Genomic DNA, 27360 nt, shown 5'->3' on the forward strand with positions numbered 1-27360 from the left:
TTTGGTGAATAATTTGACGCCTTTCTCTTCAAAAGACGATTATTTTGCTGTCTAGTAATGTACTAGTTTTACTTCGCAGAAATACTTTATGTAGGCTACACAAATATATCAACTGCAATGTAAAAATTATCCTATTTTTTATATGAATTCTGATATATGAATGTAAATGCTAATGCTAACGGATAGTTATCTTCAGTTATTACCATGGAAACACATTTCCGCCACATAATAAATAAAATTGTACATCATAAATGAGATAAAAAGGTCATACTTTAGATTTTTTTGTTAAATCTCATTTTCGACTGTTTAATCTCAATTATGAGTATGACGTCAGTTTCGCCTTTTATCGAATTATGACTTAGTATGGCATAATTTTAGCCAATTATGCCTTTTTTAAAAACATTTTTGCTTTTCATCTTATAACTATGACTGTCATAATTTCGACTTTTCATCGAATGGATGAATCTGAATATCAGTCACATGACACTTTTTTTTTTTACACAAAAAAATAGAAATGTTAAATTTGATTCCACATTACATAACAAAAACTGTAGTTATTAACGTAATCCATTACGTTACACATTAAAGTAATGTAATCAGATTTTACTTTTGGATTACTTTTGACATAACTTGTTAATCACATTCAAATTGAATAGGATAATATTGTACCATATTGATACAAAAAATAAATACACAAAGAAAATATATGTTAACAACATGAAATGCATTAAACATTACATAGTTAAATGACTCACAGAGTGAATATTACAATAAAAATTGTGTTCGCCAGGAGCTGATTCGATATTCAGTGTTGCGATGGTGAGAAAACATTTACTGAAAGTGAAAAGATTTCTATAAATGTGGCCTCAATTTTCCATGTAATAGTGAATCAATTATGAAAGATTTACTGCCATTGTGGGAGTAATATGTAATCATGTAATACATCAAAACGTAACAGTAGTCTGATTACGAATATTTAAAAATGTAATATAATTACAAGTACTTAATTTTTGTGTGTGTATATATATATATATATATATATATATATATATATATAAACAATAATCACCTTGTTTATAGAAACCATAGGCTGATAGAAACTATGAGAATTAAATCTCAGAGGCGTATCGCCCCCTGGAGGCCACAGAAGATATAACTACAGTCCGATTACCAACAAAACATGAAGCATTTCGAGCATTTCAGCAAATACATGATGCATGTTAGAAGAAAAAGAACGAGCCAGATGTTTATGCTACAAATGTAATTTTTATTAATTTAAATATTATGCAAATAAAGGGTCTATAATGATCCACAGAAAAGACATGCTTTGAGACTCATTTTTAAAATGTGTATATATATTTATATTTAGATTTGTCCAGCAGAAATCTATCCAGAGCGGAGACTGAAATCTCTGACAACGATAAAGAAGACCTTTACATTCATAAGAGTTGTGTCTGCGTGTGTTTGCCAGAGGACACAGCCGAAGGTTTTATCCAAAAAACGGTCAGTGATAAAAGTGTACAGAAACGAGATCCATTTTCAAACTTCAAAAATTAAAATGTTTTTTTTTCTTTCTTTTCTTATAAAAACATCCATTTCAAAAACAAGAACCTGGATACATTTCTACTTAGCAAATTAACATTTTTTTTTACTAATAAAAAAAAAAGAAAAAGGAAAAAGAGACAAAATAGAAATAGAAAAGGAAACGCACAAAAGGAGAAAGAAAACAAACCCGACCTTAATAATCATCTCCCTTTGGTAAAAACTGCAATAAACTGTCTTGCATTTATCATTGTTTTCCATGTGGTTTTCGCTTCTTTCTCCCCAAACGCCACAGTAAAGCACTAAACACAACACACTTCTGGCATAAAAAGGTCTGGCGATATTTACACTGTATTTACAAAACTGTAGAACTGTGTGTGTGTGTGTGTGTGTGTGTTTCACAGGTCATGTTTGCTGTAAGCTGGTGTACGGTGCAGAAATAAGTGTCTTCTGATTCATATCATATCTTCACGCAGGCCGTAGATTTTTATTGCTGCCGCATTTTTTATATTTTTTGCCTTTTTTTTTTTTTTTCTTAAAGTAAAAACTGAATTTGTTCAGTCTAATATTACAATGCAAGATTCGCACCTCAGATCTTTGTTCTCTTAAATGATGTGGCAGAATAAATCTCTGGAAGTTACGCTAAAGTTAAGTGCACTTATGCCCGAAACGCTTTAGTTGTGTTTTCGCAAAAAGTCTTGTATGTTTTCCGCCACAGATTTACTCGGATCTGCTGCCTGTGAAGTTTTAATTATCAAAAACCAGGGAACACACTTGACTGGCGAAATCCGATATATATATATATATATATATATATATATATATATATATATATGAGAGATCGGTGGGCTGGTTTACTGTAAGAGCTGTGCTGATTGGTCCGGGCTGGGTTTGACTGACAGGTCTTCAACCCCATGTTTTTTTGGCACTGGGAGACCTGCGTTTCTGCAGGAACAGCTTATAAAAAAAGGACAAAAAAAAAACACTGTTAAAAATCTCACGTGGGTCGGCGTCACATGACACGCTGAGCTCCGCCCCCTGTCCGCTGATGTCACTGGTTCTTGTGGGCACTGCCGTACTTGACTCTGTACTTATTAACGCGCTGGAAGTGAAGGATCTCGGGGTCACAGGTGGTGGTGCAGGGCAGCAGTCCCTCCCGCCCTTCTCCCATGAGCCACTTGCTGGTTTCAGCAGCCATGTCTCTGGTCACATGCTCCTTCGCCCAGCGCTGAGTCCAGGCGTGAAACCGCTGGTGCAGACGCGTGCTCACACGCTCGTGAGACTGTGTGTGTGAGAGAGAGAGAGAGCGTGAGAACGGAGAGTCGCTGTGCTGAGCTCAAGGTTATGATTTTCACAGCCAAGACATCAAAAACTCTGTTTCAAATAAAGACATTATTTTGCTGATTACCAAAAACAAGGATACATTTATATTGCATAACTATATTTCTTATATATAAGAATAATATAAATATTACGTATATTATAATAATATATATATATATATAAAAAAAACTGAAACTAAAATCATAAAAAACATTAATTACTAAATAAACGTTAATTGAAATAAAATATATAAACTTATTATTACTTATTTTCATTTCAGCTAGTTGCCAAGATATTATTTCTTATTTTCATTTAGTTTAACTTGATGTACTAAAAAAACTCAAAATAAAGTTGAATAAAAATTCATAAAAACTAAATAGACATTTTTAAAAAACAAAAACTTTTAAAAAACAAAATGACCTAAACTTACTCAAATTGAAATAAAAAAATTAACTATATATATATATATATATATATATATATATATATATATATATATATATATATATATATATATATATAAAATAATAATAATAATTAAATAATAATTAATAATTAAATAATAATATTTAAAAAGGAGTTTATTGATTTAAAAACGATTGTATATATAGATATAGATAGATAGAGAGAGAGAGAGAGAGAGAGAGAGAGAGAGAGAGAGAGAGAGAGAGAGAGAGAGAGAGAGAGAGAGAGAGAGAGAGAGAGAGAGAGAGAGAGATACATACTGCAACATAACCCAACTGCAAACAATATGCAATTTAGTAAAAACATTACCAAGCTTAGGCATTATGGGTGTCACTTTGTTTAAATAAAAGGGGGATATGCAGGTTCATAGACTTACTGATTCTGGAGAAGGATATGATCTCATAAATATTAATTTATAAATAAATAATAAGTTTATGCACAAATAATTTAGTAGGATTTTTTTATTTTTTTATTACATTTTAAATACTCAAATGAACGTTAAAAAAAGAGTCTCTCAAAAAATGCTTCCTCTGTATTAGACACATTCCTGCTGTGAGCGATGGGGCCACAATCAGTGTTGGCCAATATCAAAAACTGGGATTGAGAAACTGTAATTTGTGTCATTTGTCGCGTTGTTCTTGGTCTGTGTGTGTGTGTGAGAGAGAGACTTTACCTGGTGGGCTCTCTGCAGCGCCGTGCGTCTGTACATGTAATCTTCTGATTTGAAGACATACACCATTTTATAGGAGTTGAGTTTGAACATGCACTCCATCTTCATGCCGTCCGAGCTTTCTTTTCTCCCTCCATCCTTCACCTCCTTCTCCTGAGACTCACAGTCACGCTGACACTTACGGATCCGCCGCAGGTTCCTACAGAAACAGAGGAGGATGGTGATGACGAACCAGTAATCATAAATGAGCATAAACCTCTATGAACTTCTCTGCTGCATGAAGGCAGTCGGGACGCTGAGATTCAATCATTGGCTGAGAAGTTCAGGCGACACAAACACACCTTGGCAGGAACACAGGCTTCTGAGACAGATGATCCCTCACGTCTGGAGATGTGAAATCAGCCGACAGATACCGCATCACGTAATCCGACCAGCGCTGCACACGTGAGCATGACAACAGGGAAAATTAATTACATTTTGAAGACATTTTATTAAACCTTTTTGCACTGAACAGTGTTATTTTAGTAGCGACATGCTCAAAAAAAAGAAAAAATTCTAAAATAAAATTTTATATATAGTTTTTATTTTAGAATTTTTTCTTTTTCATTACAATTTTAGCTTAAAATTTTAAGTTTTACAAGTTTTCTTGTGCATTTTTTGTAATTTTTTTTGTTGTTTTTTAATGTCTATATAGTTTTAATTTAATTTGAGTTATTTTAGTACATCAAGCTAAACTGAATAAAAATGTGAAATATTGCTTGAGCAACTAGCTGAAATAAAATTATTTAATTTTATTTCAGTTCATTTTTTTATTTTAAGTAATGAAATAATTAATTAATTAAATAAATAAATAAATGTAGTTATTTATAATTAATTTAAAAAATCTGTTTTTATTTATTATTTGTTTCTGTATTTTTAATTTTTATTATTACCCAAGTTAAATGTTTTTAATTATGATTCTATTTTAAAATTACTACAATAATCAAACTCATTACAGACAGACCTGCAGAAATCGATGCAAACGTCCACAAGTCTGCAATTCTCAGCGTGATCTGTGAATCAGTACGTGAAGCTCACCTCGATTTCCATCGGCCCCTCTGAGTTCTCCTCCTCCGCGTCCAGCAGCTCCACACTGAGCTGAACATTCCCTCGGTTCTTCATAAACATTAACTAGAGTGAGAGAAAGAGAGATTAAAGACTCTTAACACTGTAATGCTTTCCGTCAGGCTTTACTGATGCTGCAGCGACACCTACCTTAAAGCAGTTCTCGTCGGACATGAGCTGCTCGGCTTTGCGCTGGTAAGACGTCTCCGCCGGTGCCCTGGTGCTCTGCGTGAGCAGAGATCCACCTGTGGCTGAGTGACTGCTCTCACTCAGGTACAGTTCTGTGACCTGAATACAGATCTCCTCACTCACTATGTGCTGTAGCTACAATAAGAGACAGAGAGAAAAGGAGATTTAGATATTCTAAAAGGCAAATCAAGGATTTTAATATCGTTAAGAAATCCATTTTCTGTGCTCTAATGACACATTACACTATGAAAATATTCTGTAACTTAGAAATCAACAAATTGAATTATAAAAAATAATTTGATTTGAGATTTATACATCATAGGAAAGCTGAAAAAAACAAGCTTCCCATTGATGTATGGTTTGTATGTACAGTACCAGTCAAAAGTTTGGAAACATTACTATTTTTAATGCTTTTGAAAGAAGTCTCTTATGCTCATCAAGCCTGCAGTTAAAAAAAAACAACAAAAAAAAACACACTAATATTATGAAATATTATTACAATTTAAAATAATGGTTCTCTTTTTTAATATACTTTAAAATGTCATTTATTTTTGTGATGCAAAGCTGAATTTTCATCAGCAAGTACTCCAGTCTTTGGTGTCTTATGATCCTTCAGAAATCATTCCAATATGCTGATTTATGATCAATGTTGGAAACAGTTGTGCTGCTTAATATTTTTTTTATAACCTGAGATACTTTTTTCAGGATTATTTGATGAATAAAAAGTTAAAAAGAACTGTATTTATTTAGAATAGAAATCTTTTGTAACAATATACACTACCGTTCAAATGTTTGGGAACAATAACTATTTTTTTTTTAAAGAAATTAGTACTTTAATTCAACAAGGATGCGTTAAATTGATAAAAGGTGATGGTAACGATTTATATTGTTAGAAATGTTTTTATTTTGAATAAATGCTGTTTTTATGAATAAATGCTGTTAACGTTTTACTCATCAATGAATCCTGAAAAAAGTATTCCAAAAAAATATATTAAACAGCACAACTGTTTCCATCATTGATAATAACTGAGTATCAAATTATCACATTAGAATGATTTCTGAAGGATCATAAGACACCAAAGACTGGAGTACTTGCTGATGAAAATTCAGCTTTGCATCACAAAAATAAATTACATTTTAAAGTATATTAAAAAAGAGAACCATTATTTTAAATTGTAATAATATTTCATAATATTACTGTTTTTTTTTGTTTTTGTTTTTAACTGCAGGCTTGATGAGCATAAGAGACTTCTTTCAAAAACATTAAAAATAGTAATGTTTCCAAACTTTTGACCGGTACTGTATATCGTCACTTCATAAGGCCTTTATTAACCCCCTGGGGACGTATGAATTACTTTTATGATGAATGACTGCATTTTTTTTTTTTTTTTACTTCAAAATCTCGTCCCCCATTCACTACCATTATACAGCCTGGAAGAGCCATGTTTATTAAATATATCTCCGACTGTGTTTGTCTGAAAGAAGATAGTCATATACACCGAGGATGGCTTGAGGGAGAGTAAATCATGGGATCATTTTCATTTTTGGATGAACTAACCCTTTAAAGCCATGTTCATTTCATCTGTCTCTATATTCTATTGCATTTATTTGTGCTATTGTTTGCAATTTGTTCTTGTTTTATTACTGTTTATTTGTCTTTGTTGTTTTTTTTTAAATGTGGTTCAACCATTCAAATAAAGCCTCCCTGTGCTATGTGTAAGCTATTACAACATAATTACCCAAATTATCCAAAGATTAGGCAAAATATTTGGCAGTTTTCCTCTTGGTATCGAATATTGATATTTTCCAAGGTATCGTATCGAGGTTAAAAATTCCTGTATCGTGACAACACTATTGACATGCAAAATCATTATATGTGACCCTGGACCACAAAACCAGTCACATGGGTCAATTTTTTTTAATTTAGATGTATACATCATAGGAAAGCTGAATAAATAAGCTTATTACTGTTATGATAGGACAATATTTGGCCGAGATACAACTATTTGAAAATCTGAGGGTGCGAAAAAAAAAATCTAAACATTGAGAAAATCGCAGTTAAAGTTGTCCATTTATGTTCGCGATTGTGCTGCATTCACTCACAAAAATAAATGTTTTATATATTTACGGTAGGAAATATACAAAATATCCTCATGGAAAATGATCTTTGCTTAATATCCTAATAGTGTTGCACGTGCACCGATACTTAAAAAGTATCGCGATTCTCGGAAATTAAAAACGTCACGATTCCTAAATTTATTAGTATCGATACTTCTAAGAATGACCGCGTTCCAGATTTGTAAGGCCGGCGACACACTGGATGCGTGGCGTGTCCGTTTTTATTTCGGCTCCCTTGTTAACAGGTTAGAGCTAGCACACTACCTGCGTGACACGCGCGCCCGAGCTATCGCGCGCATGCTAGAAATAGAACCGACGCCTATTTTTCACGCGACACGCAAGCGTGTTGGAAGCGTTTCCAGGCAAAATAGAATAGGAAAAGATGTTTCTATGTCATTCTGACATGAATACATATTAATAAATGACATTTTGATGTTTGAAAGTCTCTAGGTTTTGACATAAATGCAGATATAAATGTAATTTAAAAAAATATTATCGATTTTCAAATACGGCACCTCTCAATACAGAACGAAATATTCTGTAGCCTATTTTGCCGTCAACACTGCCGACGTTGTCTTTGCTGCTATATATTTATGTTTAACATGAAGTATAGGCCTTCCACAACTCTCTCCCCATATGCCAAATATATCACCAATGAGGCTTATCATATGTTACCAATATTAAACATTGTTTAATATAATCGCTGTTCATATTTTTATTCAAAGTTCAGAATCAAGATAAAGTTATTACTGGTAACTCTTATGTTTCTTATGATAACTGAGATAATGCTGCTAAATTTATACTTTTTTTTTTACCTTGAATGTTATTGCTCTAATTTATTTTTTATATTTTGATATTTCATATTTTGTTCAAATGTTTAATATATTTGCTGTTCATATGTTCATTTATTAGTGTGTTATATGATTAGAATGTTGTCCCGGTTTTAAAATAAATCACAGCAATGATATTTGAGAGTGTTTCTCCCTTTTCAGGAAAAGTATCGAAAAAGTATCGAAATCGCAATTCTTGACTTGGTATCGGTATCGAAACAATAATTTTGGTATCGTGACAACACTATATCCTAATGATTTTTGGCATAAAAGAAAAATGGATATTTTTGACCCATACAATGTATTTTTGGCTATAGCCACAAATATACCCGTGCGACATGTGACTGGTTTTGTGATCCAGGGTCACATATGATGTAAGTGGGTTCGGGCAGACGGACCTGTCTGACTATGTTCTGGATGAGTTTGTCCAAGGTGAAGGCGATGTAGGCATGAATGGTGAACATCTCTCGGAGAGAGTCCTCGTATTGAGATGCCTCCAAATTCCCATCCAGCAGATTACGCACCATCTCCAGGAACGCAGAGTAATAATCCTCCACTTCTATGTCCACTGAAAGATATCGAAAATGACTTGAAATCAGTCCAAACAGCTACATTCACCACACTTTACAAGTCAACATGAAATAAAAACCCAGCTTACTTCCTTAATAAATGTTCCTGGTCTAATTATGCACGATACAAATGTTTAAGCTAGCCGTTTCGTTACTCACTGGGCTCCTTCAGGCGCAGCTGGATCGCGGTGTTTTCGTTTTTGTCTCGTTTGAGTCCGAGCACTTCCCTCTCCCACTCGCGCTCCCTCAGGTCCTCTTCGATCTGGCGTTCGGCCTGCGCGTAGAGCCGCAGGAGACGCGAGCACAGGGTGTGGTGCAGCCGGACAAAGATGTACCAGTTGTTATTCACGTAGAACAGATTATACGCGTCCTCGCAGGAGCGAAGCCGCTGAGCCGTGGATGTGCTGAACAGCAGTTTGGTCTTTGTCGGGCTGCCACCGACTCCTCCTGCCAGCCCGTTGTGCTTCTTCGACGCCCCCTCGTCGAGGTCCACGTCTTCCTCATCGTCCTCTTCCTCGGCGTCCGACAACACCCCTCGCTGGGAGAACAGCATGTCGGGGATGAAGTGGTAGATGATCTGCTTAATCTTGTACTTGTCCTCTTTGTTGATGCTGCTCTGGCGTTTCACGTGGTGGATGATGAGCGCAGCCGCGTCCTCTAGAATCTGACGGTCCTCGTAGGTCACTGTCAGTTGAGGCCCAATAACTGATGCGTTGTTGTCTTCCGACACCTGTTCCTGCCGCTAAACAAACACACAACCATCAATCATGTGCTGGAAACTCGTCTCTCTGAGAGAAACAAACCCTAGATGATAAAGAGCATCTCACCTCATCAAAGATGCTCTCGATCTCGTTGAGAAGCGTTTTAGAGCGCAGCACCTTAGTGTCGTTCTGCTTGAAGTTAATGCCTTGATGGTCCAGAGATTTCAGGTAATATTTTTCATTCTGCTCTCTCCAGATCTTGTTAAAACCCCTTTGAGCTTCACGCCACTCTTCCTCCTTCAGCTTTAGCCTGAGACGGACATGTGATATTTGTTAAAATAACTGGATTACAACATGTAACAAAACAATAACAATATAGCTAGAATGTGCTGTATCTAGATAATGGATACAGCAAATGTGACCCTGGATCACAAAACCAGTCACATGTCGCACGGGTATATTTGTGGCAATAGCCAACAATACATTGTATGCGTCAAAATTATTGATTTTTCTTTTATGCCAAAAATCATGAGGATATTAAGTAAAGATCATGTTCCATGAAGATATTTAGTAAATTTCCTACTGTAAAAATATAAAACATTTATTTTTGTGAGTGAATGCAGCACAATCGCCAACATAAATGAACAACTTTAAAGGAGATTTTCTCAATGTTTCGATTATTTTGCACCCTCAGATTCCAGATTTTCAATACTTGTATCTCGGCCAAATATTGTCCTATCATAACAAACCATACATCAATGGGAAGCTTATTTATTAAACTTTCAGATGATGTATAAAGCTCAATTTAAAAAAAACTGACCCATGTGACTGGTTTTGTGGTCCAGGGTCACAAATGAAAAACAAATATTGGCTAAAAATTTTTTTTATAGAATCTTTTAAAAAGTTTCTATTGTATGTTTTAACCCTCATGTGGTGTTCAAAACCCTATAACACTTGTGGTGTTCCCGGTCAAAAATGACAGGCCCATAAAAAAAAGCTTATAAATCACTCATTATAAGTAAATTTGGAAATATGAAAAAGTGTTGATCACACTAGTCTACTCTAATATTTCACCAGGAATTTTGTTTTGAAACTTTTGTTTTGTAAAAAATATGGCACATAGTCACACTTGTGGTGTTCCCGGTCAAAAATGACCGGCCTATAAAAAATAGCTTATAAATCACGCATTATACCATATTTTCACCCAATCTTGGATTCAATCTTTTTGTCCACTTGTTCTCTTTCAATTAGGACTGGTTTTATATTTATATTTGCATCTGATTATTCATAGGCCTCATTTATTTGATAGTAGGCATTTTTCTCAATATTGCCAAAATTATTAACAAATAATGCTTTTTTCACTCAAAAACTGAGGTGCATAAGCTCGGATAAATGACTCATACAATTAAACTGTTTGAAAATTGAATACAAAACCAGTCCTAATTGAAAGAAAACAAGTTGATAAAAAGATTGAATCCAATTTTTGGGGATAATATAGCATAACGAGGGATTTATAAGCTATTTTGTGTAGGCCTGTCATTTTTGACCGGGAACACCATAAGTGTAACAAGGTGAAAAAAACAACACAAAAAAAGTAAAAATAAAAAAATATTGGACAAGTTGTTATAGTCTCTGTGAACAAAGTCACTAAGTTTCAGTTCAATGCGATAACATTAACTAGTATTTTCAGGAAAAAGAAAATCTTCTCCAGTCAAAAATGACATGAACACCACATGAGGGTTAAATGCATGTTTGAAAACCCCCCACACTTGTCAACCACTAATTTTAAATAAACTAAAATATATCCAATGTAAAAACACAAACCCACTACTGCTAAATAAGTGCTGGGGCAGTTTTGTAAAACAAATCAGTTAAAATAAAATAAAATAAAATAAAATTGGCCAACCACAAAATTTTGATAATACAATATAATACTATACAATCCTAATACTTTCTGCACAAACAACACTCTGAAACCGGAGTAATGTAGCCCCTTTGGACGGATGCTCATTTATAGCATTTGTTCTCTCTAACCTCTTGAGTACAATGGGAACAGACACTGCCGGATTCTTCTTCAGTCCATCGATGATGTCCAGAGCTTTGTCTCCATATATCCTCTGGATGGCTTTCCTGTGGATGATCTCAGAGCCGCCGCCCAGAGTGTTGTCCAGTCGGAATTTCGCCTGCTCTTCCGCAGACATCCGAGAAAGCTTCTTCTGAACCGCCTCCAGAACACGAACGGTGGCCAGGTTGGTTTCCAAGACGACATCCAGCTAGAGGGAGGAGTCAACGACATCATCAGTAAGGATTTACGCCGAGAAAAACCAAGCAGAAGCGGCAACCTTGTGTGTGGAAGTCTCACCTCGAATCGCTCGTCCTCACACCGGTACATGTGTTCTTCATACTGAGTCTTCTTGGAGCTCACAAAGGTGGAGTCCTCGGACCAGGAGGGGAAGGAAACCCAGGTATTATTCAGCACCTGAAGACACAGCGTAAATAAAAGAGTTTCTTGCATAATATGATGCATTTCTGAGTCAAACAATATTCAGTGGGAAATAAAAACAGCATCTGATGACTTGGAAGGTGATTTTGGCTCTCGTACCTCTCTACAGAGTGATGTTCTCCCGGTACATTTGGGCAGCTGGTAGCTCTTGGGTAAAGCTCGGTAACTAGAGCCCAAACGCTTGCATGAAGCGTAGTCAATTTCCATGGCAATTCCTTCAGTGGCTCTTTCTTTTGGGTACGTCTCCAAGTGTGACATCTCCTTATATCCAAGGAAGTTCTTAAACCAAGTGAACAGCTCAGGAAATTTGCTGGGGGAAGAAAAGGCTAATTATTGCCAAGAATCACACTGCAAAATAACTGCTGGGGTGCAGCTTTGTTTAAAAAAATTTATAATAATAATTATGTTTTTGGAGATAACTGAGGGAAAAACACTGTATAAATAAATAAAATAATACACATATAAAATTAAACTCCACTTTAAACTGAACTTACCCCAGGAATGGAACCACGAGCTGAACCAGCTCAGCGCGAGAAATTATTTCCTCATTAAAAATGATTAGGCACCGGAGGAAGTTGTCATAGGCTTCAGCACTTCGCAAAGCTTTCCGCACCTAAGACGGATAAATAATGTCAGTCAACACTGGAAATGTCAACTTTTGAGATGAAATGACCTGCTTATTAAATCAACATCACTACATTAAACCAGAGCAACTCACTTTGTCAAAGAAAAGAGATTCTGTTCCTCCGCTGTGTTTGCCAGCCTCAGTCACCAATGAATCTTTCATATTCATTAACTTGAGCTTTTTCTAAAAAAACAAAAAAGGGGGAATAAATTGCGAAATCAAGAAAGTTATAACAGTTAAAGGTATAGTGGAGGATCTTTCCGAATTTTAGATAAGACCCGCCCTCTCCACTTTTTTGAAAAGTTTGATTGATTCACCAGAATGATTGACAATTAGGAGGACCAATAGTATAGGTGATCCACCCGGAAGTAAAAAATCCTCCGCTATACCTTTAAGTTGTATCAGAAAGAAAAAAGGGTGACATCCTAAAAACGATGAAAATCATTCAATATAAATTAAATGTATTAAGTGGCACCTTCACAGGTGGGGTGACGGCTGTGGTCGGATGTTTGTATTTCTGGCAGCCGTTCTGATTGGGCCGCTGCTTGTTATTGAGCTGCGGTTTCTTGACCGCTCCACCGGGATCATTACGCATAGCTTCGGCTTTCTCCGCTGCAGTCTTCCCCAGCAGCTAAAGTTCAAAGCAGAGCTATTATAGTTTAAAACTAAAACCATAAAAAAAAAAAAAAAAAAAACATTTGCCAAAAAATTAAAAAATGAAACATTTCCCATTTTAATTTAAATTAATTTGCACTAAAATGGAAATATTAATAAAAACTATATAGACATATTTAAAAAAAGAAATAAAAATTACACACAAAAATACAAAAATTAAAACAATAAAATATTAGTAATAACTATAATAGTATCTCAATGATACTAAAATAACAGCAAAAGTGTGAATGACTATTAAAGGGGCTATATGTAAGATGTTTTCATCTATTAATCACTATTATTTATTGCTAATGTGTGTACAGCTTGCCACCAAACGTAAACAAGCCCTTTCCCCAACTTCCTAGGTTGTCTTTGAAAGCCCGTAGACTGATTTTTATATGAAGGACTCTTTTCACATAAAAAGTTTTTACCAGAAAAAAAAAGAAAAAAAAAGTGACGTTTACATGCGCTCCTAAAAGCCTCTCTTCCGTTCAACGACACATGAAGTGAATGCTGAAAGAGCTACACTGTACTGTAATGTCAGTGTCATGCAAAGAAATGGGATTAATTGGGATAAAATGGGATCAAACTATAGTCTCACATAGCCAGATCTATAAACTCTATAGTCTCAAATATACGTTATCAAACTATCATAAGTGTAACTTTAAGTACCTCATCTGTCGACATGATGCCAGTGAATGGCAGAGCTTGTGCAAACATTTCCACGAAAAGCACGTAAAAGTCCTGGCAGAAAGCGATCATAACGATGTAGTGTAACGACGCCCAGTTCCAGGAATGCACTAATATTTTGTAGGTAATACCAGTTTGCAACAATTATTAGTTAACACTAAGTTGTCAACACTTCGGAAAAAATTATAATTTGTCGTTGCACTACATCCTTTTGCATCGCTTTCTGCCAGGACTTTTACGTGCTTTTCCCAAATCACTGAAGTGACCTCGACGTCCGGGTTAGCGGTAGCATGAGCCGTCAGGCAAGTGTTATTTAAATAAACTCCTGATGTACTCACAAACTTTCCAATGCCTCGTTTTGTGAGTACAGAACCTATTTGTACTACTGTAGAAGTTTGGTACCATTATTAGTGGGGTAATTTACGAGATACATCGTAGGATCCATTAGCGCCTGCACTAAACCATTCGGCTGATATCTCTAAATAAACTTTAATAATGTTCGACCAAGGGGAAAAAGGCTTCTGGGGGGGTGTTTGGCTCGAGGTCATGGTGCAAAGGACCCTAGGTTGATTTTACTCCGAACCATCCCTTGAAGGTATTTCCAATTTCTTTTACCCCTAATCGAAGAATGAGGTTTTTTTTTGCCGTGAGTATATCAGGTAAGTATATCAATGTATATCACACATTACGTGTGCTAGAGCAATAAGTTGCTGCCTTCAGTTCATTTAACGGCCTCTGGTTTTGCTAATAACAAGGGTTTCTAAATTATACATATAGCCCCTTTAAGACATTACTTCGTTTCAATTAAATCGATCCTAAACATCAGAAAGTGACATCTGTCAGTTATAGAGTGTTCAAAAAGTTTTGAATTCGATTGAGAGATTCTAAACCGGGAGTCAGATGTATCAATCTAGTGGGCGGAGTCAGATGTATCAATCTAGTGGGCGGAGTCAGACACAATCTAACTCACCACAGAGCTGTTGGCATCTGGCAGGAACTGCCCAAACTCTGAGAGCAAATCTTCCTGGTTTTTGAAGAGTTGGGCCACCTCAGCGTAAACTTCCTGCTCGGTCAGGACTGGGGTGTAGCTCCCACCCGCTTCTTTAGCATTACGCTGCTCCTTCTGATTAACAAAACAAGTATACGAGATATTTGTAAATTGATTGTGAACTATAATTTAATTGGGAAGAGTTTTTAAGTGTTTGTCTGGCTTGACCTGGTATTTGTGCAGGATCTCGAGGAAGGATTTGTAGATGTTGGGCTGGCCCTGGAAGCGGTTCTTAATCTTGTTGACGTAGTTAATGGCGTGGTTGAACTCCACGGGCTGGTTCTGCAGCGGTGGTGCGGTCGGCGTGGTGGTGATGGGTGTGTGGGGCTGCAGCGGGGGTGAACGCGGGGAAGCGTACGGATGGATGGACGGATTGGGAACAGTGCTCGGAGCCGGCGCTGGAGATTGCAGCGGCTGCACAGAGAGAAATGAAAAAAAAAAAATGAAAAAATAATCATTGATCCTGATCAGGACTAAATAACACTAACCTTGGCATAACCTTCTACATGTTTTTCTGATGCAAGACTTTTATTTTGAAAGACGTGTGTGAAAGCTGTTGACTCTTCTGTCAGACATTGCACATTTTTCCATTCCACTGCGCTACTTTCCCATTGTTTTTCTATGTGAACACGCACTAGGCGGATGTGTTGACCAGTGCGTCTTTTGCAGCGTCTCATGCATGACACAGCCTTCTAAAACGCAGGTCTCAAGTTAAAAGAAGTTAAAGTTAAACTTCGCATTGTCCTGATTCAGTATCTGCTGTCAGATGAGATGTTGTCAGGCGATATGTCAGAGTCATTTCTTATGTTATTTTCAATATTTCCTAGTTATTAAAACCAAAAGTTGTGTGTGTTAATATTTAATGGATCTGAGCTAACATGAACAGTTGTATTTTTACTGTCCGATGTAAACAAAGATTAATAATACGGTAACAAATGTATTAAGGAACAGGGAGCGTCATAATAACTTGGCCTACCGTTCAGGAAAGGTTCTCTCAAAGTTATAGACAAATGTTCGTCCAGTAACGTTACTAGAACTTTTGTTCAAAGTTATCAGGGGCCTGTTGCACCAGCTGTGAGGAAGTTACAACTTAGCCTAGTTTTGACGTAAATTGGCACTAAGTTATAACTTACACACTACTAAATATTTTTTGCGTTGCCCCATTAAAGGCAGGGTTGGTGATTTGTTCCAGAAACATTTTTTGCTATGCTGGTTGAAATTCTCTTCACATCCTAATAGCAATCACTAAGTTAAATGGTCTAAATACACATACATACATACATACATACATACATACATACATACATACATACATATATATATATATAGTACTGTGGAAAAGTCTTAGGCATGTTAATATCCCCCATCCCCCCCAAAAAATGGTTTTAAGTCAGTTATTTATATCTTTTGCTGTAGTGTATCAGTAGGATATATCAGTTTACATTTCCAAACATTCTTTTTGCCATTAATTGTAATAATCCAGTGAGATTTGTGTATGCACAAGGAGTCTAAATCCAGAAGAACTGCGGGAGCGTCTCCGAGATGCTTGAAGAAACCTTCCTGCAAAGCTACAGTACTGTGAGAAGTACTGGTACTTGTGTTAAAATGCTGCAAAGTGAGAATGCTTTAAAAAACAAAATCATAAATTGAATTTATTTATGATTTAACTTCTATTAACTAATTCAATTCAATATATGGTGTAACGACCCTTAGCGTTTAAAGCGGCTTTTGTCCAGGTACACTTGCGCATAGTTTTTCAGGCAGCTTTGCAGGAAGGTTTCTTCAAGCTTCTCGGAGACGTTCCCGCAGTTCTTCTGGATTTAGTCTGTCTCAGTTTTTTCTGTTTCTTCATGTAATCACAGACGGACTCGATGATGGTGAGATCAGATCATACTGGCTGTTGTCAGACTCCTTGTGCATACACAAATCTCACTGGATTATTACAATTAATGGCAAAAAGAATGTTTGGAAATGTAAACTGATATTTCCTACTGACACACTACAGCAAAAGATATAAATAACTGACTTAAAACCTTTTTTGGGGGGGAACGGTGATGGGGGATATTAACATGCCTAAGACTTTTGCACAGTACTGTATATATATATATATAATCTGTGGAAGGCGCATGACCATAAAATGTACGTCTAATCCTTGCATTCGGATAGCGTGTCATTCCTGCCTGTCAACATATGTATGATCATACCTCCACGCACCTGCTCGTGCAGACGTCACCCGTGCGTTTCATGCTATGCAGAGTTAGACAGACGTCAGTCACCGAGCACCGCAAAAGTTACTGTGTTGGGGCCGGTTCACACAGAACGTGTTTTTTTGTTGTTGTTAAAATTCTGAGCATCCAACATCATAGTTACGCTGTCAAATACCAAAATTACATAAAAATATCAATAAATTACATGAGTGTTACGTCGTGTGTTAGCTTGGAAGGATTTGCATGCACATGTACATGTCCATAAGTTTTATTAAACCTATTATGCAAAATTCACTTTTGCATGCTGTTTGGATATAAATGTGTGCTGGCAGTGTGTGTACACAACCACCCAATAGTGATAACAATCCACTCACTCCTTTTTTATTAATCCCCATAAATCATCAGCAGTGTCTCCCAACGACCTGTTTTCAGAATGCGGCTTTAGTGACGTCACTAAAGCCACAGGCCCCGCCCACGAGTGTTGACAGACACTGCTGTTTTAACATAGACCCGCCCTGATCGAGTTCACAGCGAGTTGTACACATCCGCCATGGCTGCACTGACGAGATTGTCTCCCAAGCCTTGTAGGTGTTGTGTGGCTGGATGTATTAATCCACATAGCTCTCTCTATTTACTCCCGAAATCTGAGGCAGCCGCTGAAGACGAGGTGGAATTATTTTGTTTTCAAAGAAAATGCTCCCTCAACTCTACCGAAATTCGTTTATGTACTTACGCACTTCTTATACTGTGTTTACTCAGCTCTTACGGTGATTTTCTGGAGTAAAACTGACGCTTCATCTTTTGTGTGATGTACAATAAACTTTATTAAACTCATCAGTATATTTTTGATCATCATTCGGACCTGATCCGAAACAGCAGACTTGTAGGCTATAATAGTGGATACAAGCAGATGACAAATACGTTATAACCGTAATTAAACTAAACTATACCTGTTCCATCTCCATACAGCACTCTGACTCTGTAGGCATTATTGTCCGACTCCGGGTCGAAATGAACACCGTTACTGAGAGTTTCTGATATTATCATCATTCCGTGAGATGAGACTGAGCTCGAGCTCGTGAAGCTCCGCCCCCTGTGCCGTGCAGCAGCAGCTCATTTGCATTTAAAGGGCACACACTAAAACAGCGCGTTTTTCTGAGCACCAAAAAGTGACAATTTAAACATGCTGTAAAAAATTATCTGTTGGGTATTTTGAGCTAAAACTTCACATACACACTCTGAGACTTATTTTACATCTTGTGAAAAGGGGCATAATAGGCCCCTTTAACAAAAACCTGTGCCGTCTGTGTTTTTAATGTTAAACAAAAGACAAAGACAAAACCACTCACTGCTCTAACTTTAGTAGTTTTAGTAAGAATCAATGTATATTTAAAACATAGAGTGAAGACCATGCAGTGTTTTAAAGTTTAACTCAGGGTTTAATGACTATTTTGACAACTGATTGTTTAATGCAATACTGTGTTTTAAATTGTGCAAAAAGGCTTGTTCCAGTCTGGATATCCTCAATAGTACATCTCAAAATTGGGAAGACGATCGCGATTTAGATTGTGGATCGTGATTGTCTGTTACAAGATCGTGATATGAAATTTTGGGAAGATCGCCCACGCCTAGCTGAGACTTTGCTTCATATCAATAGTAACAAAGCGTATTGCAATTATTGGATGGTAGGCACACTATAAATAATGTTTAGTGAAGTCTCTTTAAGCATCATCTGGAAACAGCACAGAGTATCAGATTGATTCTTGAGATTTAAATATCTACAGGTGAAACTCAAACTTTGAATATCGAGCAAAAGTTCATTTATTTCAGTAATTCAACTTAAAAGGTGAAACTAATACATTATATAGACTCATTACATGCAAAGTGAGATATTTCAAGCCTTTATTTGTTATAATTTAGATTATGGCTTACAGCTTAAGAACATTTTCAAAATGTCTGAGAATTTGAATTTGGGGTTTTCATAAACTGTAAGCCATAATCATCAAAATTATAACAAATAAAGGCTTGAAATATCTCACTTTGCATGTAATGAGTCTATACAATATATTAGTTACACCTTTTAAGCTGAATTACTGAAATAAATTAACTTTTGCACGATATTCAAATTTAGAGTTTCACCTGTATATCGGTTCATCAAAATAAGAATCGATAAAAATCTATATTTTCAACTCGTGAATTTTCAGCCCTTGTGAATACCTTGCTTTTGGGCGTGGGTTGGGCGGGAGGTGTGGATGCCAGGCTGGGAGGGTTTGTGTGGATCTGGATCTGGATCTGGTGCTGCTGCGGCTGCACGGAGATGCCGTGAGGTATGATGTGTGGGTTCTCACCGGGCACAGTCACGTTAACCAGGTCATTGTCCTTGTATCTTGTAACTTCGATCTTGTATCCCGGTGGAAGAAATGTGTTAAACCCCATAATGAGATCAGGGTGACCCTTAAAGAGCTGTGACACCCTGCTGATTACGCCCGGGGTGTCAATACTGCAGAGTAAGAGAGAGAGAGAGAGAGAAAAAGCATTTGTAATTATTAATTATGATAAAATATTTCTCGGTGAAACACAACACTGTGGGAACTAACGTAGGGAAGGACTTGAATGTGAGAAGAGGACAAGGACATTACATGCATAATGGTTTATATTATGTTTCTCCGCCCACATGGCCTTTTGGGGTCAGTACGTTTTTTTGTTGTTGTTGAATAAATAACACTTTTCATCAGCAAAGATGCATTAAATTGATCAAAAGAGAAAGTAAAGATATTTATAACGCGTTTCAAAAGATTCCTATTGCAAATAAATGTTCTTTTGAACTTTCTATTAATCAGAGAATCTTGGTTAAAAAACAAACATATCACCTTCTCCACAGAAATATTGAAGCACCATACCTGTTTTCAACATTGATAATAATAATAAATGTTTCTTGAGCAGAAAATCATCATATTAGAATGATTTCTGAAGGATCATGTGACACTGAAGACTGGAGTTATGATGCTGATGAAAATTCAGCTTTGATCACAGGAATAAATTATATTTAAAAAAAAGATTTATACAGAAAAGTTATTTTAATTGTAATACAGTGATGTTATCACTGTATTTTTAATCAAATAAGTGCTGCCTTAGTGAGCATAAGATACTTCTTTTAAAAACATAAAAAAAATCTTACGACCCCAAATTTGTAAGTGTAATTTCATATTTATGTTGTTGTTATTTATGTTAAAAATAAAGGTTCAATTTGTTAGGAATAATAGCATACAGTTCTTGCTGTGGTAACGTGAATAGTGATATTTTACTAGTGCAAAAGCATCAACTAATAAAATCATGACAATCCTACGTGTGAATAAACTCACCTCTGAGATTTAAACTCTTTCATAATATCCAAGAAATCATTGTAGACCTGTGGCTGATTGCCAAACTGGAGCTTCACCTGGTCCAGGTAAGACAGGGCGTCCTCCACCTGCAATAGTGAAAACAACAATCCAGTTTATCTCGCGCACACAGCTGCCACTGCAGGATCACATTTGCCAGACTCCAAAACGAGCCGAGCACAGCGTCCCCGTCCCACCTTGAGTCTCTGGAACTGCTGCTGGCCCTGTGCGGATGCAGAGGGTGTGGGCGGGTGGGCGTGAACCTGCACCGGCGCAGGGCCGTGGGCCTGGACCACTGCTGGACCATGATGGTGAGCCACGCTGTGGACCGCCGGACTGGGAGTGTGACCATGACTACTTGAGCTTTGGGCCACTGTGGACACCTGAAAACAGAGATGGTGCAGAGATCTTATTAATATTAACTCATAACAAATCCTCCTAACTAGGCAAGAATATTTATTTTGACCTCACTGAAGGTGAAATGTTTCAGAGTATATGTGACGCTTTATATACAGCATTGTGGAGCAAGACACTGAAACTGTGTGTACATATATACAGCAGTCAACATTTGAAGGGGATCAAAAAAGTTTAATCAAAGTTGTCCTAAGACAAGAAAGGGTATTGTTCAAAATTCATGTATAACTTTGATGAAAGGTTTTTGATCCACTTCAAATATTGACTACTGTGTGTGTGTGTGTGTGTGTGTGTGTATAATATATATATTTTGCTCCAGAAAATATGAGCCTTCAGCTGGAATAATATATATAATTCCAGCTGAAGGCTCATATTTTCTGTCTATAGTTTTACACTATGAGAAACAATTATGTTATTTCTGCATTATTTTAGTCATTCCCAAATCATTTTTGTTACTTGAAATAAAATATAAAACACAAACTTATTTAATTTCAGCTACTTCAAGGCAACATTTCTCATTTATTTAGTTTAACTATACAAAATGTAAATATGAATTAAAAATTTATTAAAAAAAAACTATACAGACACATTGAAGAAAGTTAAAGATAAAATTAAGATAAAAACCAGAAAACTGAAAAATAAATATAAAAGTATCTCATTGATACTAAAAACGGTAACACTTTATTTTACCGTGTCCTTGTTACATGTACTTACCATAGTAATAACAGTAAATTATGCATCATAAAATGCAACTTACCCTCAACCTAATCCTACCCTAACCCTATAGAAAGTACATGTAGTTGCTTAATATTACTCAGTACTTGAAGTACTTATAATTACACTGTAACAATGACACCTTAAGATAAAGTGTAACCGTTAAAACAAATATAATTTTTGTCTGTTTACTCTATCACACTCTAGATTCTGGAGTCACTCTGGATTAACCGGATTAAGTGGGAACACATTCCTAGGAGCTATAGACCTTAAGCGGCAGAAAAAAACAATGTCAGTTAGACTGGGATGATTTTAAAATGAGTGTTTCATTCATAAATCCCTAAGATCTTATATTTGTGGAAATACAAACCTGAAGCAGAGCACAACGAGCGCAGCGCTGAAAAGAGGCGAGGCTACATAAGCTCTATAATGCATCATGATGGCGAGTTTCTATACCTGGTATGTCTGGGGAACCGGGTACTGTATTCCTGGAGTAGGCTGCATGCCGTCAGCCACAGCCTCGAATACGGCAGGCGCTGGGGCAAGAACCCTGTGCTGGAAGCCCTCGGCGCTGCCGGGAAGCCGGCGTTGTTGTTGGATGAACACTGGCTCCTGATCCTCTAAACACCTCCTCATGCTGTACTCATACTCAGAGGGCACTAAGACCTGAAATAGACAACACAAAGAAACCAACTTGTGAAAAAACATGATTTGGCTGTAGTCCAAACCATTAGCAACAGGAGATTAACTAGTCTAGATGAATATGAGTAATGTCCACAAAATGTATATACAAATGTGTATGGTGACTATATAAAATGTAAATATACATGAGCAATAGTGTCGGTATATTTAAATGTCCGTGCGGTGTGTATACAAGTGCATACATGTTTGGATATATATGAATGTATATGGTGTTTATAAGAACAGTATGTGCATATAGAAATATATATGTGTGTATGGAGTGTGTATATACATGTGGTTGGTTGGTGTGTGTGCGTGCCTCTCCTGCACATGCATACCAATAATGCTAACTTGCTAACTCACGACTAAAAGTGACAAAGTTTAGGCAGGAATTTCTCTTTTGTCAAAGCGACTATGAAAACTAAAGGTCGGAAGTTTTAGTCTGACAGAAAACAAGCTTTTTGAGGCGGGGGGGAAAAAAGTTCAAAAATACTGAATAAAACTGGTACTTTATAGCTCTGAGACTCACCCGCTTCTGTTAGCTGCGCTCACAGTACAACACAGCTGTGAAAATATCAACGAAATACTAAAACGCTGTGTGAAAATACCGATAAAACACATTAAAACTGAGTTTAAAATCAACTAACGCATAAAATCCTGTTGAAAACAAGCGGCAGGGAGGGGAGGGGCTAACTTGGGCTTTGCACACAGGCTCCGCCCACTCAGTCTCTGATTGGCTCATTGCTCAGGAGACGCCATTGGGTTGTATTTTTATTGAACGTACTCAACTGTCACTCAAACAAGAAATTAACATTGTTCGGGGGGTTGAGCCCAAACCCGCCACTGTTTCACACACGTAAAACACACACACACACACACACACACACACACACACACACACACACACACACACACACACACAACTCCAAAAACGGCGACTGGCTTTGAGCAACACATCATTTTCTCTTAAACTGGTGTAGCAATCTTAGTTACGTCTGGGCTTAGCTTTATTATAACGTGCGATTACTCTTTGTGCTATTATTAATAAAATCGCGGAATTATTACATCTGAAAGCTTTCAGCAACTTCCTGAACTTCCTTTCTGAGGTTACGTCATTTGTACGCCCCCTCAGAACAGTGTTCCAATCAGAATGAGGCATTTCATTAAATAAACGCCTCTTATAGAATTCCTTACCTCCGATTGGCCAGGCACTCTTAGAACGCGTAAAGCATGACGTAATCCAACAGGGGCGTTTAGGCAGAGAAATCCTCGATTCCGATTAGTCGGGAGCTCTGAGAGGGCGTTATTTATGACGCGAGGCTCATATTGCCATGCTCCGCCCACGAGAGGCGGGGCTTAAGCCAGTGCCCGGGATTCCTCGCCCCGTCCGTCCGCAGTCAGTCAGAGCTGATGCGCGCGCGTGTATGCGTGCACAGCGTTTCGTCTAAATACGGACAAAACCCAATACAACCCGAAGCAAAACAGCTCAAACTGACAGAATAAACAAGTTCGGACTGATTTTGATGCAAAGCGCTGGAATATTCAGCATGTTCGCGAGCACTTTAACACGACACCGAACAAAAGATCCGTATATAAACATCATCAAACGTTTATTAGGGACAGATTTTACGATCTCATGATTTCAGGATTGAAAGAGCACATACGAATATGACACCACCAACACACACGCCTATTTCATGACATGTTGTCCTTTAGTAATCAGACCCAAAGTCAAAATGGGAACTAAAAATCTGATCGCATAAACATGGACCCTCTCTGCGATCATGCGAAGATCTGAAATGAGAGATCCGATCACACATTACAACACAAACACGCCAGTTGATCTAATATTCTTTGTTTACTGGGAGACTGAAGGGGAAAATGTCTAACCGTGTTTGAGCACCTCTTCCCTCCCCCTCTGAACACCAGACTGAGCTACAGATCTGTTTTCAGATCAAAAACAAGTGCTAAAAGCCCTCGTGAAAGCATCGGACACAAACGGATGGGTTTGTGTGTAATAACAGAGATACACGTTTCTTTGGGGCTTCAGTTGGCCAAAGCTTTGCCCCCTTTTCTCCCCTTACTGTGCCATGATCGAACAAACAGCCCCGATTAATACATTATAATCTCTTGAACGACCAGCCCCTTGCAGAAAGCACTCAAACACCCACAGAAACATATATTCGATAAAAAGAGGACAACATAAATTTGTTTTCTTTTGCCCAGCTGCTACATACCTGCGAAAAAGAGCCTCGCACTCCGGATTCGTGTTTGGAACAAATAGTTGGGAACGCCCCCCTCTCCTCCCATTGGTCTACGTGACACTATGCGTCATCTGGATTTGAATACGACCCGCCAAATCCATAGGAACAGAGATGTACTTGCTTTAACACACCTGTAGTATTGGACTAGATGTTTTTCTTTGTAATCAGTGTTTACTCTGAAAGACACTAGATGCACACAAATATGTGTTATCCGATATTAAATACGCCAAAGGAACGCAAAATAGTAACATTTTAAAATGACGTTGTTTGAATTTAACTATATAAACATAGATTACATAGATGTGACTGACAGGTACTGTATGCGATTTTAAAGCTTTGTTAAAGGGATAGTTCATCCAAAAAAGAAATATGTTGACATTATTTACTCGCCCTCCAGTTGTTCCAAACCTGTATGAGTTTCTTTCTTCTGTTGAACACAAAATAAGATATTTTAATGAATGTTGGGAACCAGACGATAATCAAACGGTTGACGGCACCCATTGACTTCCATATAGGAAAAAAAAAGAATACTATGGAAGTCAATAGGTGCCGTCAACCGTTTGATTATCGTCTGCTTCCCAACATTCATTAAAATATCTTATTTTGTGTTCATCAGAAGAAAGAAACTCATACAGGTTTGGAACAACACGAGGACGAGTAAATGATGGCAGAATTTCCATTTTAGGGGGAAACTTCAGACTTTCTCAACTCTGAGGTGTGAACAGGCTAAAACTGAGGGGGTTTCATGAGACTTTAAATTCCGCGTTAGAACACGCCCCTCGTCGAAACCCCGCCTTCGAAAAGGCAGTGTCGCAAAGAACGCGTAAATGATTGACAGCTAGAGAGCGTTTCTGATTGGCTAAATGAGCGCGGGCCCCTCCCCTAGTTTAAAGAGCTTACGGTTGTTTGTTTCCCCCAGTCTATGGTTTCCCACCTCAGCGTTTGCAGGGACATTTTGTGTGTGCTTTTAAAAATAAAAATCTCATGTGTTGTTGTGTCTACTTCTTCATCAACACCAAAATTATATTATACTTGATATCATTTTACATTATAATTAATATTAATAAAGGAATTTATTAATAAAACGAATACTGTGGGTGAAAAACAACAGGTAGCACAAACATTCTTCTAAGATTTATGCACATAAATTGGAAAACTTGCAAACAATTTTGTGTGTGTGTGTGTTATTTTCACAAAGAATAACACATTAAAGGGATAGCTCACCCAAAAATAAAAATGTTGTAATTTACTCACTATATATATATATATATATATATATATATATATACACTATGGAAGTCAATGTGGTCCATCAACTATTTGGTTACCGACATTCTTCAAAATATCTTCTTTTGTGTTCAACAGATGAAAGAAACTCATACAGGGTTGGAACAATACAAGGATGAGTAAATGCTGACATAATTCTCCTTTTTGGGTGAACATACACCTGGTTAAGAATCACTACATGACCTTTAATCTAGTAGTGAAAGGTTCAATCAAAACACTCAGTCAGTATATCGTTTTTTCCCTTCCATTTAATAAACCTAAAACACATGGTTTTGATTTGGTTTTGCTTAAATGACATTGCAGTTTGGACAGCTCTATCTTGAGAATGAGAGACAGCTGATACCTGTACAGTCTTTTCACATAAACCTCTCACTCAATCCAAACGTACACGTGGAATAAGGCTCTTAAATTGCATATCAAAGCACTTCGCAAACTTATTGATAATCATAAGCTTGACATTACAGGTTAGTTTTTCCATTGACATAAACAAAAAAAAAAGATAAAATTGGATATAAAAGAAAATATAATTTACATATATATTTGGGAGTAATAAGTAAGGACACAAAGCGTGGGTATAATAGAAAAATACAAATGGTCACATTTTGTGCCCAGAGAGGCAGGACTGCAGATCCTGGAATCATTGGTGTGTGTGTGTGTGTAGAGATGCTTCACTACAAGAAAATTCAATATGAATTCAGTAGCAAAGACACCTTTAACCCACAACAAAATAAAAAGCGATTCTAAATGCACTTTACAGGAGCTTTTAGATATTTTAAACAGGTTATTAGTACAATATTAACAGACAGAATTATTACAAAGTGCAAATGACTCGATGAAGCCATCTCACATTTGCACCACACTAATTAAAGACTATATCAATTGAGTAATTGTTGCATTATAGAGGTTTACCGATCCACCCCGGTTGATGTGAGAAGACTTTCCTCGTCCTGGCCCTCATCTACGGTTTCAGATGCTACTGCAAAAAAAAAAAAAGTCCTACAAACTACAGAGACATTTTCCAAAGTCGACGCACAAAATACAGACAGGCAAAATATTGTCTATACATTTAGACAATAAATCTGCATTCAAATCCAGGGAATACATAAAAAAAATCTATAGTGTGCAATGACTGTATCTCATAGGTCGAACGGAGTATAAAACTCAAAAATTTGAGTAGAACTAAATGAAGTTGAATAATTCAATGATTAGTTTATTTAAAAAATGAATTCTGTTATTATTTACTCGCTGTCACGTCATTTCAAAACCGGTATGACTTTCTTTCTTCAACCATCATGGTACACAAAAGCAGCAGCATATTTACACCTCTTTTTTTCCATATAACGAACGACTCAATTAATGGAGACGGACGTCAAGCTCCAAAA

General features: G+C 36.8%; 2 protein-coding genes across 2 annotated transcripts in view; both read right to left on the reverse strand.

Annotated features, from left to right (window-relative positions):
- Positions 1-1249: 1249 nt before the first annotated feature.
- sin3aa (SIN3 transcription regulator family member Aa) lies at positions 1250-24737 on the reverse strand (the record flags this gene model as incomplete). The annotated part of the gene is given in 22 exon segments (XM_084397246.1): positions 1250-2824; positions 4004-4199; positions 4342-4436; positions 5078-5170; positions 5255-5428; positions 8640-8809; positions 8970-9552; positions 9638-9821; positions 11546-11784; positions 11874-11990; positions 12114-12324; positions 12509-12627; positions 12733-12822; positions 13115-13270; positions 14954-15106; positions 15200-15445; positions 19456-19738; positions 20601-20707; positions 20816-21001; positions 22203-22412; positions 24665-24710; positions 24712-24737. Coding segments are annotated over 22 exon segments (3915 nt in total). The 3' UTR covers positions 1250-2593.
- Positions 24738-26217: 1480 nt separating this feature from the next.
- Positions 26218-27360, reverse strand: part of ptpn9a (protein tyrosine phosphatase non-receptor type 9a) — a 23798-nt gene continuing 22655 nt past the window's right edge. Inside the window, exon 13 of the mRNA XM_084398052.1 lies at positions 26218-27360. This exon is cut by the window's right edge and continues 1099 nt beyond it. The gene's annotated coding sequence lies outside the window, so the exon portion shown is untranslated.

This window comes from Rutilus rutilus, assembly GCF_951802725.1.
Source record: "Rutilus rutilus genome assembly, chromosome: 23".
NCBI lineage: Eukaryota > Metazoa > Chordata > Actinopteri > Cypriniformes > Leuciscidae > Rutilus > Rutilus rutilus.